General features: G+C 45.6%; 1 protein-coding gene across 3 annotated transcripts in view; it reads left to right on the top strand.

Moving 5' to 3' along the window:
- The window catches only part of LOC129338334 (uncharacterized), a 90,851-nt gene that overhangs the window by 13,063 nt on the left and 58,388 nt on the right, over positions 1 to 19,400 (top strand). For all 3 annotated transcript variants that reach the window (XM_054992468.1, XM_054992471.1, XM_054992470.1), the window contains exons 6-14: positions 337 to 375; positions 3,775 to 3,903; positions 5,367 to 5,483; positions 6,237 to 6,329; positions 9,424 to 9,552; positions 11,014 to 11,130; positions 11,884 to 11,976; positions 15,071 to 15,199; positions 16,663 to 16,779. In XM_054992468.1, coding sequence (XP_054848443.1) covers positions 337 to 375; positions 3,775 to 3,903; positions 5,367 to 5,483; positions 6,237 to 6,329; positions 9,424 to 9,552; positions 11,014 to 11,130; positions 11,884 to 11,976; positions 15,071 to 15,199; positions 16,663 to 16,779 — 963 coding nt within the window. The remainder of the gene's footprint in view (positions 1 to 336; positions 376 to 3,774; positions 3,904 to 5,366; positions 5,484 to 6,236; positions 6,330 to 9,423; positions 9,553 to 11,013; positions 11,131 to 11,883; positions 11,977 to 15,070; positions 15,200 to 16,662; positions 16,780 to 19,400) is intronic.

Here is a 19,400-nt window from a genome sequence, read left to right on the forward strand (position 1 = left end):
AACCTGCCAGACAAAGATGCCTAATGTAGAGCATAGCTGAGCAGTACAAGCTGAAGAAATTTGTATCCTCGGCTGGGTTAGAGTTGAACTTCAACACTGGCATTGTTCATTGCAAGGTGAACTGCAAGCTGTGATTTTTTTTCCCAATTAGCCTTCTGTTATGTAGTTGTTAGAGTAGGAAGGTAGGGGGGGGGTGACTTTCCTTGCTAAGGATTCCCTTAGACCAAGGGTTCCATGGAAAGCAGCTCCCCTAAGGTCATAGATTGCAAGGGCCCATTTTGATTCACTCTGTTCTAGCAGCATAAAGTGAATCCTTCTCACTCTGTTCTGTCACAGCTCCTGCAGCAGCCAAAAAGTTCCAAAGAAGTCATTCAGGTAACAGACAAGATGAATTTGGCAACGTTCCTTCTTTTGTGGTCTGGGACCCGAGCTAGTCCTGGGAATGGAATTAAAAGGAAAAGTAAAACTTAAGGAAGGATTCTAAAACAACCTTCTTGGAATCTCATCCAGGAAATCTTAGCTGCGGAAACAATCAGGAACTCTATTTTTGTGGAATGCCCCAGCTTTATAAAAAAGGAAGGATAGTGTTAGATTTTATGGGGGCCCAGCAACAAGAGGTAAAAATACAAAATACAGGGAAGAGAACAAAAAACAGACACTTTCAAAATAAAAACGGTATGGTATTTCACCTTAATATACCTTACCTAGATTGCAGCAGGTTGCACAGAGCGTGTGCAGAATTCCTTGCAGCACCAAGGCAATGGAGGAGTCCTTTACCCCTTCCCAATGCTATTGTCATCTTCTGGTTCCATTCTGTTCCAAAATGGGGGTAAAAGAAAATGGTCCAGAGATCCCAAATATTTTTAGGCAATAAGGTCTGACCTCAGCCAGCCTCCTCTGTATGATTGACTACCTGCTTCAGCCAATCCCAAGTAATGCTGTGTCTCTGAGGGCGAAGCTAGACATGACACCTGGCACGTATTCTTTAAGTTTCAGATCAGACAAGTTTACCTGGCATGTGTAGTATTATAAAAAGCAACCACTCAGGAAAGGAATGATTGTCACAGCCGTCCTCCACTGGGGAAAGGAAAGGGCCAATTTCAGAAAATAATCAAAAATAGCTGCTTCGTACCACAAAGCCGTTGCTTTGCTTGCTCAATTTTCTCCACATTGTGCTCTGTGTGGAGGGAACAGTGCCAACCAAACCCAAGCCACACACTTGGAGTGGCAGGACTGGTTGCTCGGGGCAATTTGTTGGTCTGGAATAGCCAGACCCTCACATCTTCGCAGAGAAATGGATTGCTATGAGCAACCAGCCCCACTGCTCCAAGTCTGCAGCAAGTTTGGTTGGCGCTGCTACCTCCATGAAGAAAATTGAGCAATCAAAGCGATTTATTGTTGAAGGCTTTCATGGCTGGAGAACAATGATTGCTGTGAGTTTTCTGGGCTGTATTGCCATGGTCTTGGCATTGTAGTTCCTGATGTTTCGCCTGCAGCTGTGGCTGGCATCTTCAGAGGTGTAGCACCAAAAGACAGAGATCTCTCAGTGTCCCAGTGATGGCTTTGTGCTATGGAGGCAGCTGCTCCTGCTGATTTTCCTCCGCCTCCAGTGACCCAGTCTTCCACAGGCAAGCAGAGTGGGGGCAGAGGTGAAACTAAAACAAAATTGTTTCATAATCATCTGCATGAACGAAGGTCTTCTCCCTGGCAGAGGAAGGCACTGTGATAATCATTCCTCTCCTGAGTGGCCATTTTTTGTAATGCTACTCTTCCCAGGTAACATTACATCACCTGCCATGTAAAGAACACATGCCATGCATCACTATGTAGTTTAGCTCTGAGTCTATCTACACAAGACATCTGGCACATATTCTTCAAGTGTCAGGTGACACAATCTTTCCTGGGAACTGTAGTTTTAAAAGAAACTCTTGGGATTGCTGTAAAGAGGAAGGTTGAAAATACAAGCAAAATTAGATAAGAAGCATTTTTCTAGTATAGTTTATGGGTGCAAGCCTTTAGTCCCACCCCCTCCCCCTGGGTGGAATCTGCTAGATCTTAAAATAAGTTTTCAAAGACCAGAGGACCATGAGATTGCTGGGGGGAAAGGAACTTTGCAATTCCACCCAGACTGCGGGGGAGATTATTGCAAATTTCCTCTCCCCCAGCAAGTTTATGCTCCTCTGTCTACATTTGTGACACACTAAGGAATGCCTGTTTCCTACATATAAATTGGCAAAGAGGATGATCAAAAGATTCTGTAATCACCGAGATCCAAATAGCAAAACCATACCTGTGTTAACTTCAGATGTACCATTTAAACAGTGGAAAAGGATATTTCAACTTTTAAATGGCAAGGGGAAAAAACCAAGTTAAATATAAAATTTGTTAAGATGTGAAGGAGAGAAACAGCTTAGGGTTCCCATGCCGCATGTCTAATGTGGATGAAGGAATGGATGCTTCTAAGAAATGAGAGGACATTGGTGGTTCATGACCTGAGATTTGGATGGCATGCTTATTTGTGGTATGACAAAGTAAAGGTCAATGCAGATTTCAAAAGTCATTACATTAGGAAAGCCATCTTGAGAATTTGGAATCAATATAAACTGAGATTATCACAGAAGACACTGCTTTGGATTTCAACACAGAAAGCATTTTATAGAGGTGAGAGGACTACCAAACAGAGATTGTAAACTGAAAACAAGGTTTAATAGCTAAAGGTTATAAATGTCAATGGTTTTTCTATGCTAAACTTCTAGAAAGGTTCAAATCAGATAAAAATTTATGGGGCTTGATTACGAAAAGAGTTTGAAAAAGGGCTTTGTACAAACAACGAACAACGTTGGATTACATTCCACCAAAGACTTAAAGGTCGCTGTGGTTCAACAGAAACCTTTCAAAAACAAAATCCAACGGGAGGCTGCTGAACTGGAATTCATATGCAAATTTGACTCTGTCAAGCTGGGACTGAATAGAGACTATGAATGGTTATCACATTATCACAGGTAACAGATTCTCTTTACAGAGGCGTGATCTGGGGGAGCCCAGTGACGCCTGGTGTGGGCTTTCGGGGACCACAGTTCTCTTTGTCAGATGCAGCTGGCAGGGAGAGCTGTGGTTATCGAAGGCTTATACTACATAGGAATTGGATACTTTCACTGCTACAAACTAGTACGGCAAACTGACTGCACACCAAAAGGAGATGTTTACATTTCCAAGCAAAGGAATGTTTTGATTGCCTCCACGCTAATTGCATTCTGCCCCCTTGTGATATATGTCCCCTTCTTTCCTCTCTCTCTCTCTTCTCCCCTCCTCTTCTGTATCTGCCCAGTTTTGATCAGGCATCTGACGAAGAGAACTTGATTCTCGAAAGCTTATGCTACAATAAAATTGGTTAGTCTTAAAGGTGCTACTGGACTCGTTAAGAATTAAACAGTGATCAGTGGTGGAAAATCCTCTCCTAAAGCCAGTTTGTTCCCAACCTAAGATCTGGTTGGTCTTGATCCATTCCAGTAATCTTTGATACAAAAGGGAAGAGTATAATTTCCTGACTGATGATACAAGGTTTAATTGGGTGATAATTAGCAGGATCGACCTTGTTGCCCCAAGGGTAGAGAAAGTTGAGGAAGCTTTGCTATCATCAGTGCCTTAAGCTGACAGATCATGGGATCCAACCCACTATTTCTGGTGTTCACATGGTGGATGGGGTGAGGATAGCGTTTAGTTAGATGACTATGTATGTAACAGCTTTTTAAAAGAGGGAAATGTGTTTTTCAGCCCTGAAGGATAATGCATATCCAGCAAAAGTCAACCAGCGCCTATCTAGTGTCAGCTCTACAGGTATACGATTGGAAGAAATCAAGCGTTTGTTAACTGAACTGCAGAAACATACCTCTGAGACACAGTGTGAGTAGCGCACACAAACTTGGGCAACCAATGTGGATTAATGTATTCACACCCAATCGGCCAAAATATATAAGACAACTTATGTGTGTTTGTGCAAGTGTTTAGAAGTGTGTGCGCTCCAACGTGCTTGTGTTGACCTTTCCCAAATCTGAGAACATGTCCTGTAACCAGTCAATGCACGTGTCCTGTAACTTTGTGTAGCTGCATTTGTGAGTTTCCACGGTCATAATCAATGAGTTGCTGGTGCAGAGCACAAATTTTGGTCCGCATGGGGGAAGATGAGGGATAGTATCCCATGATACACCTTCTCTTTATGCATGCTCACATCTTCCTCAGCAGTACAGAGAAAATTCGATAACATTTGGCCATTGTTTCCAATGGGAAATGTGACCCCCCCCCCCTGAAACTTGGAAGGTCTTTAGTGGAGAGTTAGGAGTAGGCCCCTGCAAATTTGGTGGATTTTGCTTGCAAACTATCACCCCAGCCCCCTATAGAGTTCCCCTAGTTTTCCTCATAGGGAATAATGGAGAGTGGAGGTAGCTGGAGGCACCTTCTTGTGGGAGGGGGCATAAAATGGCTGCCTGAAGTCCAATCTTATGGAAGTTGGGGGGCTGTTAGAGGACAGTTAGGAGTAGGTCCCCAGCAAATTTGGTTAAATTATGTCAAAAATTGACCCCTCAGCCCCTGGTAAGCCCCAAATTTAGTTTTCCATTGGAAACAATATTTGAATTTTATCAAATTTGCTCTGTACGGCTGAGGAAATTTTGAGCATGTGCTAAGAGAAGGTACATCACGTGATACCATCCATCATCTCAGAGGAACAGGGAGGAAACCCATGCCAGTCCATACACGGCATTTACTCCTGTGTGGCTTAAAAATGCAAGTGAACAAGAAAGTAACAGGGAAACCCCTGTAAGTGCAATCACGTGCTCTACACATGTAATTTGTATCGTGTAGTTTAGCTCTATGTATGGAATACATCAAGGGAAGAAACACATCTCTCCCCTCTGAAACAAGCATTTTTGGGGCATCCAGCAAGAGTCGTGGAGTGAAGGTCCTCCATGGAGCTCTGCAGAGAAGGGTTTGAGTGACTGACTGCAGCCAAGTTTCTTAGATTAGAACCTACACAACAAATACCTGCCATAGATAATCAACCATATAGAGCAGGCAGGGTACTCTGCAAAGACATACCTGGCACAGTGGAAAGGCACAGACAAAGCCTAGCCAAGGCTTCTGGTTCAAATCCCAAATGGAGAGAGCCCTGTTCACTTCTGCTCACCAAATCCATGTGGGACTTGCAACCCCAAAGTGAGGAAGCTTTACTACCATCAGTGCCTTAGGTTGACAGATCATGGAATCCAGTCCACTATTTCCAGTGTTCACATTATGAATGGGGTAATGATAGCCTTCTGGTCACATGGCTGTGTATGACTGCATTTTAAATGGGGAAATGTGTTTTTCAGCCTTGAAGGTGCCAGCCATGAAGGATAATCCATATAAAGCAAAAGCTCAAGAGTCAGAAATGTCTGTGCTACCATACAAAATAACCGTAAGGACATCTACTGAGCAGGGAGTAGCAGGTAACCCACACCTCTGTGAGTATTGCACACAGCCAATGCAGAGCAATGCAGTCACATTTCTGATATCAGGCAGATGCTACCTAGGGGTGTGCAATTTGGAAAAAAACCCAAATCGGGCCTGATTCAGAAAGATTCGGGATTCCTGAATCGGGCCTAGCATTGCTGGCCCAATTTGGAAATACCAAATCAAAGCTTTCCAAAGCAATTCGGATTGCTTCGCAAACAGCCAAAAAAGTGCTGTTTCCTTTCAAACTTCCCACTCCACTACTTTCCTCCCTCTCCCATGGGGGAAAAAAGCTGCAGGGTGGGAAGTTTGAAAGCCACCCTTTTCATGACACTTGCAAGTGGTGTGAAAAGGGGCACTTTCAGATCCCACGCCGCTTGCTTCAACGTGGCTAGAAAAGTGTGTTCCCCACTTGCAGGGCAAAGCGTGACGCTGGCATGGCATCATGCTGACAGCAGGGCAATATAGTGCCAGCACATCTGCCAAAGCCCACTCCACCCCACCCCACCCTTTCAGCACTGTACCTGCTGCCAGCTACACTTGTGGGAGTCAGGGCTGTTGAGGCCATGCACAGAGTAGGAACGAGGGAGGGGGGCAGGAGGACAGAGTTGCAACAGTCCACCTATGAGGTAGGCTCCTCCTCCATTCTCTCTGTGGAGTGCATTGCCCTTGCAAGTCTTCTATACAGAACTAAAGCATCCTCTGTTCCATTATATCCACATTTTCTGGGCATCTCTCTCATTTCACAGGGCAAGATGCTGTCCCCCACTCTCTGCTCTGCTCTGCTCTTCCTCCGACAGGTGCAAGTGAAGCAGCTCGCTTTGCAGCCTCTTCTAATCCTGGTGAGTTGCCCTAAAGACGTTAGTTGTGATTTCACAGAATAGCCCTGCTTCTGAACGGGGTCTTTGGTCTGCTTCGTGTGTTACACCTTTCCTGCACAGAAAGCATGTAAATGGTCATTGTGTGGAATTGTCCATATGTGAATTTTTCCATCGTAAGAATGTACATGTTGGTGCTATTCTATTTCCTGCATGCAGAGGCAGTTCTGCCCCTGAGGCATGGGAAGGCAGCTGCCCCAGGCAGGAGATTTGGGGTATTATTAAGGTAACAAAGTAGGAGGCAGAGAGATCAGACCCACCTGGGAAGTGATCCAGTAGAACTCCAGGAAACTCTTAATTCACCTCATTGGACTGATGTACAGCAAGCAACAATGGATCAAGCAAGAGCTCTCTGAACTAGACTCTTCCATGAAGTGCACCCCCTCTGCACAGACCAGGAACTGGGAGATGTTTGCCACAACCAGAGAAACTATTTATTGTAACCTATTCACTGAATTACAGAACAAGAAGGAGAAGAAATTCTCAAAACTCCTGCCTGCAACAGAGAGCAAAAACACTTGGGATCCAAGCAACATCATCAATCTTTCCAGTTACAAGCTGAGCCCAGCAGAGGAATCAGTCCTCTCACGTGGACTATCCTTTTGCCCAGCCAGACCCACACAAACCATACAACTTTGTGGAGACCTGGAGGCCTATTTTAGACGCCTAAGACTGAAAGAATTCTTCAACCACTCTGCTGGACAAAACGACGAACAAAGCACTGAACAGACACCATCACAGCAGCCCCCACCCCCCAACCCAGCAATACACAACCATCGTTACAAAACTCCAGGAAAAAGAATTCCACATGGACACCCCCTGAGGGCCGTAACTCCTCATTGGACTTTTACATTGAATGCTTCCGTAGACGTGCTCAGGCTGAGATAATTGACAAACAACAACACCTAAAGCAGAACCTCAGCCGTGGAGAAAGAGAGGCCATAAACTGCCTCCAAAATAATTCTGGCATCGTAATCAAGGAAGCTGACAAAGGCGGAGCAGTTGTCATCATGGACAAACAAAATTATATACAAGAAGCAGAAAGACAACTCTCCAACACAACATTCTATAAAATACTACCTTCTGACCCCACTGAACAATACAAAAGGGAACTCAATAAAATATTAAAAACACTCCCCATGGACATACAAGAATGCAGCAACGCTTCCTCAGCTCCCATCCACTGGAACCACTACTATACTTAAGATTCCTGGATGACATCTTCATCATTTGGACCCATGGGAAGGAAGCCCTTGAGAGATTTCATCAGGACTTCAATAACTTTCACCCTACTGTCAACCTAAGCCTGGACCACTCTACACAACAGGAACACTTCCTGGACACCACTGTACAACTACATAATGGACGAATAAATACCACCTTATACCGGAAACCAACAGACCGATACTCATATCTACATGCCTCCAGCTTCCACCCTAAACATACCACTCGGTCTATTGTCTACAGCCAAGCCTTACGTTACAACCGTATCTGCTCCAATGCTCTCGACCGAGACTCACACTTAAGAGATTTACAACAAGCATTTTTGGGACTACAGTACCCACCAAATGAAGTGAAGAAACAAATTAACAGGGCCAGACTAGTACCCAGAAACAGTCTGCTCCAGGACAAACCTAAAGGAACTAACAACAGAACACCACTGGTTGTCACCTATAGCTCCCAGCTCAAACCCATCCAACGTATCATCAGTGAGCTACAACCCATCCTGGAAAATGATACCTCTCTCTCAGAAGCCCTGGGTGGAAGACCTTTCCTTGCCTACAGACAGCCCCCCAATCTTAAACGACTTCTCACTTACAATCATGAATCGGCCAGCAGAGTCACCAGCACAGGTACCAGGCCCTGCAACAGACCCAGATGCCAGCTCTGCCCCTATATCTACCCAGGGAATACAATTACAGGACCCAATGGCATCAACTACACTGTCTCTGGCTCTTACAGCTGCTCATCCTCCAATCTGATATATGCCCTCATGTGCCAACAATGTCCTTCTGCTCTGTACATTGGACAAACCAGCCAACCTCTACGCAAAAGAATAAATGGACACAAATCTGACATTAGAAATGGAAACGTCCAAAAACCAGTGGGAGAACACTTCAATCTACCAGGACATTCCACCAAAGACTTAAAGGTCGCTGTGGTTCAACAGAAACCTTTCAAAAACAAAATCCAACGGGAGGCTGCTGAACTGGAATTCATATGCAAATTTGACTCTGTCAAGCTGGGACTGAATAGAGACTATGAATGGTTATCACATTATCACAGGTAACAGATTCTCTTTACAGAGGCGTGATCTGGGGGAGCCCAGTGACGCCTGGTGTGGGCTTTCGGGGACCACAGTTCTCTTTGTCAGATGCAGCTGGCAGGGAGAGCTGCGGTTATCGAAGGCTTATACTACATAGGAATTGGATACTTTCACTGCTACAAACTAGTACGGCAAACTGACTGCACACCAAAAGGAGATGTTTACATTTCCAAGCAAAGGAATGTTTTGATTGCCTCCACGCTAATTGCATTCTGCCCCCTTGTGATATATGTCCCCTTCTTTCCTCTCTCTCTCTCTTCTCCCCTCCTCTTCTGTATCTGCCCAGTTTTGATCAGGCATCTGACGAAGAGAACTTGATTCTCGAAAGCTTATGCTACAATAAAATTGGTTAGTCTTAAAGGTGCTACTGGACTCGTTAAGAATTAAACAGTGATCAGTGGTGGAAAATCCTCTCCTAAAGCCAGTTTGTTCCCAACCTAAGATCTGGTTGGTCTTGATCCATTCCAGTAATCTTTGATACAAAAGGGAAGAGTATAATTTCCTGACTGATGATACAAGGTTTAATTGGGTGATAATTAGCAGGATCGACCTTGTTGCCCCAAGGGTAGAGAAAGTTGAGGAAGCTTTGCTATCATCAGTGCCTTAAGCTGACAGATCATGGGATCCAACCCACTATTTCTGGTGTTCACATGGTGGATGGGGTGAGGATAGCGTTTAGTTAGATGACTATGTATGTAACAGCTTTTTAAAAGAGGGAAATGTGTTTTTCAGCCCTGAAGGATAATGCATATCCAGCAAAAGTCAACCAGCGCCTATCTAGTGTCAGCTCTACAGGTATACGATTGGAAGAAATCAAGCGTTTGTTAACTGAACTGCAGAAACATACCTCTGAGACACAGTGTGAGTAGCGCACACAAACTTGGGCAACCAATGTGGATTAATGTATTCACACCCAATCGGCCAAAATATATAAGACAACTTATGTGTGTTTGTGCAAGTGTTTAGAAGTGTGTGCGCTCCAACGTGCTTGTGTTGACCTTTCCCAAATCTGAGAACATGTCCTGTAACCAGTCAATGCACGTGTCCTGTAACTTTGTGTAGCTGCATTTGTGAGTTTCCACGGTCATAATCAATGAGTTGCTGGTGCAGAGCACAAATTTTGGTCCGCATGGGGGAAGATGAGGGATAGTATCCCATGATACACCTTCTCTTTATGCATGCTCACATCTTCCTCAGCAGTACAGAGAAAATTCGATAACATTTGGCCATTGTTTCCAATGGGAAATGTGACCCCCCCCCTGAAACTTGGAAGGTCTTTAGTGGAGAGTTAGGAGTAGGCCCCTGCAAATTTGGTGGATTTTGCTTGCAAACTATCACCCCAGCCCCCTATAGAGTTCCCCTAGTTTTCCTCATAGGGAATAATGGAGAGTGGAGGTAGCTGGAGGCACCTTCTTGGGGGAGGGGGCATAAAATGGCTGCCTGAAGTCCAATCTTATGGAAGTTGGGGGGCTGTTAGAGGACAGTTAGGAGTAGGTCCCCAGCAAATTTGGTTAAATTATGTCAAAAATTGACCCCTCAGCCCCTGGTAAGCCCCAAATTTAGTTTTCCATTGGAAACAATATTTGAATTTTATCAAATTTGCTCTGTACGGCTGAGGAAATTTTGAGCATGTGCTAAGAGAAGGTACATCACGTGATACCATCCATCATCTCAGAGGAACAGGGAGGAAACCCATGCCAGTCCATACACGGCATTTACTCCTGTGTGGCTTAAAAATGCAAGTGAACAAGAAAGTAACAGGGAAACCCCTGTAAGTGCAATCACGTGCTCTACACATGTAATTTGTATCGTGTAGTTTAGCTCTATGTATGGAATACATCAAGGGAAGAAACACATCTCTCCCCTCTGAAACAAGCATTTTTGGGGCATCCAGCAAGAGTCGTGGAGTGAAGGTCCTCCATGGAGCTCTGCAGAGAAGGGTTTGAGTGACTGACTGCAGCCAAGTTTCTTAGATTAGAACCTACACAACAAATACCTGCCATAGATAATCAACCATATAGAGCAGGCAGGGTACTCTGCAAAGACATACCTGGCACAGTGGAAAGGCACAGACAAAGCCTAGCCAAGGCTTCTGGTTCAAATCCCAAATGGAGAGAGCCCTGTTCACTTCTGCTCACCAAATCCATGTGGGACTTGCAACCCCAAAGTGAGGAAGCTTTACTACCATCAGTGCCTTAGGTTGACAGATCATGGAATCCAGTCCACTATTTCCAGTGTTCACATTATGAATGGGGTAATGATAGCCTTCTGGTCACATGGCTGTGTATGACTGCATTTTAAATGGGGAAATGTGTTTTTCAGCCTTGAAGGTGCCAGCCATGAAGGATAATCCATATAAAGCAAAAGCTCAAGAGTCAGAAATGTCTGTGCTACCATACAAAATAACCGTAAGGACATCTACTGAGCAGGGAGTAGCAGGTAACCCACACCTCTGTGAGTATTGCACACAGCCAATGCAGAGCAATGCAGTCACATTTCTGATATCAGGCAGATGCTACCTAGGGGTGTGCAATTTGGAAAAAAACCCAAATCGGGCCTGATTCAGAAAGATTCGGGATTCCTGAATCGGGCCTAGCATTGCTGGCCCAATTTGGAAATACCAAATCAAAGCTTTCCAAAGCAATTCGGATTGCTTCGCAAACAGCCAAAAAAGTGCTGTTTCCTTTCAAACTTCCCACTCCACTACTTTCCTCCCTCTCCCATGGGGGAAAAAAGCTGCAGGGTGGGAAGTTTGAAAGCCACCCTTTTCATGACACTTGCAAGTGGTGTGAAAAGGGGCACTTTCAGATCCCACGCCGCTTGCTTCAACGTGGCTAGAAAAGTGTGTTCCCCACTTGCAGGGCAAAGCGTGACGCTGGCATGGCATCATGCTGACAGCAGGGCAATATAGTGCCAGCACATCTGCCAAAGCCCACTCCACCCCACCCCACCCTTTCAGCACTGTACCTGCTGCCAGCTACACTTGTGGGAGTCAGGGCTGTTGAGGCCATGCACAGAGTAGGAACGAGGGAGGGGGGCAGGAGGACAGAGTTGCAACAGTCCACCTATGAGGTAGGCTCCTCCTCCATTCTCTCTGTGGAGTGCATTGCCCTTGCAAGTCTTCTATACAGAACTAAAGCATCCTCTGTTCCATTATATCCACATTTTCTGGGCATCTCTCTCACTTCACAGGGCAAGATGCTGTCCCCCACTCTCTGCTCTGCTCTGCTCTTCCTCCGACAGGTGCAAGTGAAGCAGCTCGCTTTGCAGCCTCTTCTAATCCTGGTGAGTTGCCCTAAAGACGTTAGTTGTGATTTCACAGAATAGCCCTGCTTCTGAACGGGGTCTTTGGTCTGCTTCGTGTGTTACACCTTTCCTGCACAGAAAGCATGTAAATGGTCATTGTGTGGAATTGTCCATATGTGAATTTTTCCATCGTAAGAATGTACATGTTGGTGCTATTCTATTTCCTGCATGCAGAGGCAGTTCTGCCCCTGAGGCATGGGAAGGCAGCTGCCCCAGGCAGGAGATTTGGGGTATTATTAAGGTAACAAAGTAGGAGGCAGAGAGATCAGACCCACCTGGGAAGTGATCCAGTAGAACTCCAGGAAACTCTTAATTCACCTCATTGGACTGATGTACAGCAAGCAACAATGGATCAAGCAAGAGCTCTCTGAACTAGACTCTTCCATGAAGTGCACCCCCTCTGCACAGACCGGGAACTGGGAGATGTTTGCCACAACCAGAGAAACTATTTATTGTAACCTATTCACTGAATTACAGAACAAGAAGGAGAAGAAATTCTCAAAACTCCTGCCTGCAACAGAGAGCAAAAACACTTGGGATCCAAGCAACATCATCAATCTTTCCAGTTACAAGCTGAGCCCAGCAGAGGAATCAGTCCTCTCACGTGGACTATCCTTTTGCCCAGCCAGACCCACACAAACCATACAACTTTGTGGAGACCTGGAGGCCTATTTTAGACGCCTAAGACTGAAAGAATTCTTCAACCACTCTGCTGGACAAAACGACGAACAAAGCACTGAACAGACACCATCACAGCAGCCCCCACCCCCCAACCCAGCAATACACAACCATCGTTACAAAACTCCAGGAAAAAGAATTCCACATGGACACCCCCTGAGGGCCGTAACTCCTCATTGGACTTTTACATTGAATGCTTCCGTAGACGTGCTCAGGCTGAGATAATTGACAAACAACAACACCTAAAGCAGAACCTCAGCCGTGGAGAAAGAGAGGCCATAAACTGCCTCCAAAATAATTCTGGCATCGTAATCAAGGAAGCTGACAAAGGCGGAGCAGTTGTCATCATGGACAAACAAAATTATATACAAGAAGCAGAAAGACAACTCTCCAACACAACATTCTATAAAATACTACCTTCTGACCCCACTGAACAATACAAAAGGGAACTCAATAAAATATTAAAAACACTCCCCATGGACATACAAGAATGCAGCAACGCTTCCTCAGCTCCCATCCACTGGAACCACTACTATACTTAAGATTCCTGGATGACATCTTCATCATTTGGACCCATGGGAAGGAAGCCCTTGAGAGATTTCATCAGGACTTCAATAACTTTCACCCTACTGTCAACCTAAGCCTGGACCACTCTACACAACAGGTACACTTCCTGGACACCACTGTACAACTACATAATGGACGAATAAATACCACCTTATACCGGAAACCAACAGACCGATACTCATATCTACATGCCTCCAGCTTCCACCCTAAACATACCACTCGGTCTATTGTCTACAGCCAAGCCTTACGTTACAACCGTATCTGCTCCAATGCTCTCGACCGAGACTCACACTTAAGAGATTTACAACAAGCATTTTTGGGACTACAGTACCCACCAAATGAAGTGAAGAAACAAATTAACAGGGCCAGACTAGTACCCAGAAACAGTCTGCTCCAGGACAAACCTAAAGGAACTAACAACAGAACACCACTGGTTGTCACCTATAGCTCCCAGCTCAAACCCATCCAACGTATCATCAGTGAGCTACAACCCATCCTGGAAAATGATACCTCTCTCTCAGAAGCCCTGGGTGGAAGACCTTTCCTTGCCTACAGACAGCCCCCCAATCTTAAACGACTTCTCACTTACAATCATGAATCGGCCAGCAGAGTCACCAGCACAGGTACCAGGCCCTGCAACAGACCCAGATGCCAGCTCTGCCCCTATATCTACCCAGGGAATACAATTACAGGACCCAATGGCATCAACTACACTGTCTCTGGCTCTTACAGCTGCTCATCCTCCAATCTGATATATGCCCTCATGTGCCAACAATGTCCTTCTGCTCTGTACATTGGACAAACCAGCCAACCTCTACGCAAAAGAATAAATGGACACAAATCTGACATTAGAAATGGAAACGTCCAAAAACCAGTGGGAGAACACTTCAATCTACCAGGACATTCCACCAAAGACTTAAAGGTCGCTGTGGTTCAACAGAAACCTTTCAAAAACAAAATCCAACGGGAGGCTGCTGAACTGGAATTCATATGCAAATTTGACTCTGTCAAGCTGGGACTGAATAGAGACTATGAATGGTTATCACATTATCACAGGTAACAGATTCTCTTTACAGAGGCGTGATCTGGGGGAGCCCAGTGACGCCTGGTGTGGGCTTTCGGGGACCACAGTTCTCTTTGTCAGATGCAGCTGGCAGGGAGAGCTGCGGTTATCGAAGGCTTATACTACATAGGAATTGGATACTTTCACTGCTACAAACTAGTACGGCAAACTGACTGCACACCAAAAGGAGATGTTTACATTTCCAAGCAAAGGAATGTTTTGATTGCCTCCACGCTAATTGCATTCTGCCCCCTTGTGATATATGTCCCCTTCTTTCCTCTCTCTCTCTCTTCTCCCCTCCTCTTCTGTATCTGCCCAGTTTTGATCAGGCATCTGACGAAGAGAACTTGATTCTCGAAAGCTTATGCTACAATAAAATTGGTTAGTCTTAAAGGTGCTACTGGACTCGTTAAGAATTAAACAGTGATCAGTGGTGGAAAATCCTCTCCTAAAGCCAGTTTGTTCCCAACCTAAGATCTGGTTGGTCTTGATCCATTCCAGTAATCTTTGATACAAAAGGGAAGAGTATAATTTCCTGACTGATGATACAAGGTTTAATTGGGTGATAATTAGCAGGATCGACCTTGTTGCCCCAAGGGTAGAGAAAGTTGAGGAAGCTTTGCTATCATCAGTGCCTTAAGCTGACAGATCATGGGATCCAACCCACTATTTCTGGTGTTCACATGGTGGATGGGGTGAGGATAGCGTTTAGTTAGATGACTATGTATGTAACAGCTTTTTAAAAGAGGGAAATGTGTTTTTCAGCCCTGAAGGATAATGCATATCCAGCAAAAGTCAACCAGCGCCTATCTAGTGTCAGCTCTACAGGTATACGATTGGAAGAAATCAAGCGTTTGTTAACTGAACTGCAGAAACATACCTCTGAGACACAGTGTGAGTAGCGCACACAAACTTGGGCAACCAATGTGGATTAATGTATTCACACCCAATCGGCCAAAATATATAAGACAACTTATGTGTGTTTGTGCAAGTGTTTAGAAGTGTGTGCGCTCCAACGTGCTTGTGTTGACCTTTCCCAAATCTGAGAACATGTCCTGTAACCAGTCAATGCACGTGTCCTGTAACTTTGTGTAGCTGCATTTGTGAGTTTCCACGGTCATAATCAATGAGTTGCTGGTGCAGAGCACAAATTTTGGTCCGCATGGGGGAAGATGAGGGATAGTATCCCATGATACACCTTCTCTTTATGCATGCTCACATCTTCCTCAGCAGTACAGAGAAAATTCGATAACATTTGGCCATTGTTTCCAATGGGAAATGTGACCCCCCCCCCCTGAAACTTGGAAGGTCTTTAGTGGAGAGTTAGGAGTAGGCCCCTGCAAATTTGGTGGATTTTGCTTGCAAACTATCACCCCAGCCCCCTATAGAGTTCCCCTAGTTTTCCTCATAGGGAATAATGGAGAGTGGAGGTAGCTGGAGGCACCTTCTTGGGGGAGGGGGCATAAAATGGCTGCCTGAAGTCCAATCTTATGGAAGTTGGGGGGCTGTTAGAGGACAGTTAGGAGTAGGTCCCCAGCAAATTTGGTTAAATTATGTCAAAAATTGACCCCTCAGCCCCTGGTAAGCCCCAAATTTAGTTTTCCATTGGAAACAATATTTGAATTTTATCAAATTTGCTCTGTACGGCTGAGGAAATTTTGAGCATGTGCTAAGAGAAGGTACATCACGTGATACCATCCATCATCTCAGAGGAACAGGGAGGAAACCCATGCCAGTCCATACACGGCATTTACTCCTGTGTGGCTTAAAAATGCAAGTGAACAAGAAAGTAACAGGGAAACCCCTGTAAGTGCAATCACGTGCTCTACACATGTAATTTGTATCGTGTAGTTTAGCTCTATGTATGGAATACATCAAGGGAAGAAACACATCTCTCCCCTCTGAAACAAGCATTTTTGGGGCATCCGGCAAGAGTCGTGGAGTGAAGGTCCTCCATGGAGCTCTGCAGAGAAGGGTTTGAGTGACTGACTGCAGCCAAGTTTCTTAGATTAGAACCTACACAACAAATACCTGCCATAGATAATCAACCATATAGAGCAGGCAGGGTACTCTGCAAAGACATACCTGGCACAGTGGAAAGGCACAGACAAAGCCTAGCCAAGGCTTCTGGTTCAAATCCCAAATGGAGAGAGCCCTGTTCACTTCTGCTCACCAAATCCATGTGGGACTTGCAATCCCAAAGTGAGGAAGCTTTACTACCATCAGTGCCTTAGGTTGACAGATCATGGAATCCAGTCCACTATTTCCAGTGTTCACATTATGAATGGGGTAATGATAGCCTTCTGGTCACATGGCTGTGTATGACTGCATGTTAAATGGGGAAATGTGTTTTTCAGCCTTGAAGGTGCCAGCCATGAAGGATAATCCATATAAAGCAAAAGCTCAAGAGTCAAATATGTCTTTGCTACCATACGAAGTAACCTTATGGACATCTACTGAGCGGGGAGTAGCAGGTAACCAACACCTCTATGAGTATTGCACACAGCCAATGCAGAGCAATGCAGTCACATTTCTGATATCAGGCAGATGCTACCTAGGGGTGTGCAATTTGGAAAAAAAACCAAATGGGGCCCGATTCAGAAAGATTCGGGATTCCTGAATTGGGCCTAGCATTGCTGGCCCAATTTGGAAATACCAAATCAAAGCTTTCCAAAGCAATTCGGATTGCTTCGCAAACAGCCAAAAAAGTGCTGTTTCCTTTCAAACTTCCCACTCCACTACTTTCCTCCCTCTCCCATGGGGGAAAAAAGCTGCAGGGTAGGAAGTTTGAAAGCCACCCTTTTCATGACACTTGCAAGTGGTGTGAAAAGGGGCACTTTCAGATCCCACGCTGCTTGCTTCAACGTGGCTAGAAAAGTGTGTTCCCCATTTGCACGGCAAAGCGTGACACTGGCATGGCATCATGCTGACAGCAGGGCAATATAGTGCCAGCACATCTGCCAAAGCCCACTTCACTCCACCCCACCCTTTCAGCACTGTACCTGCTGCCAGCTACGCTTGTGGGAGTCAGGGCTGTTGAGGCCATGCACAGAGTAGGAACAAGGGAGGGGGGCAGGAGGACAGAGTTGCAACAGTCCACCTATGAGGTAGGCTCCTCCTCCATTCTCTCTGTGGAGTGCATTGCCCTTGCAAGTCTTCTATACAGAACTAAAGCATCCTCTATTCTATTATATCCACATTTTCTGGGCATCTCTCTCACTTCACAGTGCAAGATGCTGTCCCCCACTCTCTGCTCTGCTCTGCTCTGTCTCCGACAGGTGCAAGTAGAACAGCTCGGTTTGCAGCCTCTTCTAATCCTGGTGAGTTGCCCTAAAGGTGTTAGTTGTGATTTCACAGAATAGCACTGCTTCTGAAAAGAGTCTTCGGTCTGCTTCGTGTGTTATACCTTTCCTGCACAGAAAGCATGTAAATGGTCATTGTGTGAAATTGTTCATATGTGAATTTTTCTATAAGAATGTACATGTTGGTGCTATTGTTTTTCCTGCATGCAGAGGCAGTTCTGCCCTGAGGCATGGGAAGGCAGCTGCCCCAGGCAGGAGATTTTGGGTATTATTAAGGTAACAAAGTAAAAGACAGATAGATCAGACCCACCTGGGAAGTGATCCAGTAGAACTCCAATGGTAATGAATGGGAGCTGCATGAAAGCATGGCGAGGGGCCATGGCTCAGTTATGCAGACTGCTTGGCATCCCAGATAATAATAATAACATTTGATTTATATAGCCCCCTTCAGGACAATTTAATGCCCACTCAGAGCGGTTTACAAAGTACCATTGTTATCCCCACAGCAATCACCCTGTGAGGTGGGTGGGGCTGAGAGAGCTCTGAGAGAGCTGTGACTGACCCAGGGTCACCCAGCTAGCTTCAAGTGGAGGAGTGGAGAATCAAACCCAGCTCTCCAGCTTAGAGTCCCATGCTCTTAATCACTACACCAAACTGGCTCCCAGAAGGTCCCAGGTTCAGGATGAGGCAGAAGGTGACATGATGTCAGGATCAGAATGCTTTTCTGTATACTTATGCTTAACCGACGCCATATTTAATCCTTTCAGTATTCAGTGTTTTCTTCCCCAGGTGCAGAGGTTCCCAGGCAGCTATCTCACAGACCAGCATTGTTTTGGCTACCGACGTTCCACCAAGAACCGGCCTTGGGGAAGCTTTCGCTTTTGCAGCTTCAAAGGGAATATTTTGAGAACTGTGGGGGGAGGATAGGTCAGCTATGATATTTAATATGTATCTCTTGCTTTGCCTGGCATTGGTAACAATGCATATGTACCAACCTGGATATTGCATTCAGGCCAGTGGACTATAATAATCTTTTTCTTCATTAAATGCTTTTTGGAAACAATGGACTTTTGTCTAATTGCAGAAGGCAGACTGGAGTAAGGATTTTATCTAGCCACAGTTCTGACATTTTGTTACCAATCCTCTTTCCAATGCCTCAACCGGATCAAACGGACTCCAAAGCTGTCCCGCCCCGGGACCCTTTGTTCGATCCATATGTCTCTCCCGGTCCTCGAGGTTCGGAATCTGCTCAAGTTGTGCCAAGGAGACAAGGCTCCACGGTTACAACCATTTTTACCCTCGCTCCCAGTACAGAGGGAACGAGGCCCAGCGCATCAGCCGTTCCATTATTCAGCGTGCCGACCCCGACGCAGTGGGGTGCCCGGCCCAGAGAGACGAGAGAGCGGAGGATCAGCGCGATATTTACCCAAATACAGTTGGATAGCCGGCGTAGTCTGGGATCTATACCGGAGTGAGTTGAGAGCCGTCCATGGCTGTTCTGGAACAGGACGGCCGAGCGAGTGGAAGGGGATACTTCCCAACAGAGTGCTCTGAGCTGGGACTATTCCGAAGTCACCCCGGGAGCGGGGGAGCCGGATGTCGGAGAGCATCAATGGGCACAACTCCAGAGTAGGACCATTGCCATTGATTCGGGGATTTCAGCAATCACCGGATTAACTAAAGGTGTACTTGCTGCGCGGTCGCAGGAAGAACAAGGGGTAGAAGCACCCCTGCCGTGGCAACAGACGCTGAGCACGGACCACCCGACAATCCCTCCAACTACTGGGGATACG

Source organism: Eublepharis macularius, chromosome 12 (assembly GCF_028583425.1).
Source record: "Eublepharis macularius isolate TG4126 chromosome 12, MPM_Emac_v1.0, whole genome shotgun sequence".
NCBI classification, from domain to species: domain Eukaryota; kingdom Metazoa; phylum Chordata; class Lepidosauria; order Squamata; family Eublepharidae; genus Eublepharis; species Eublepharis macularius.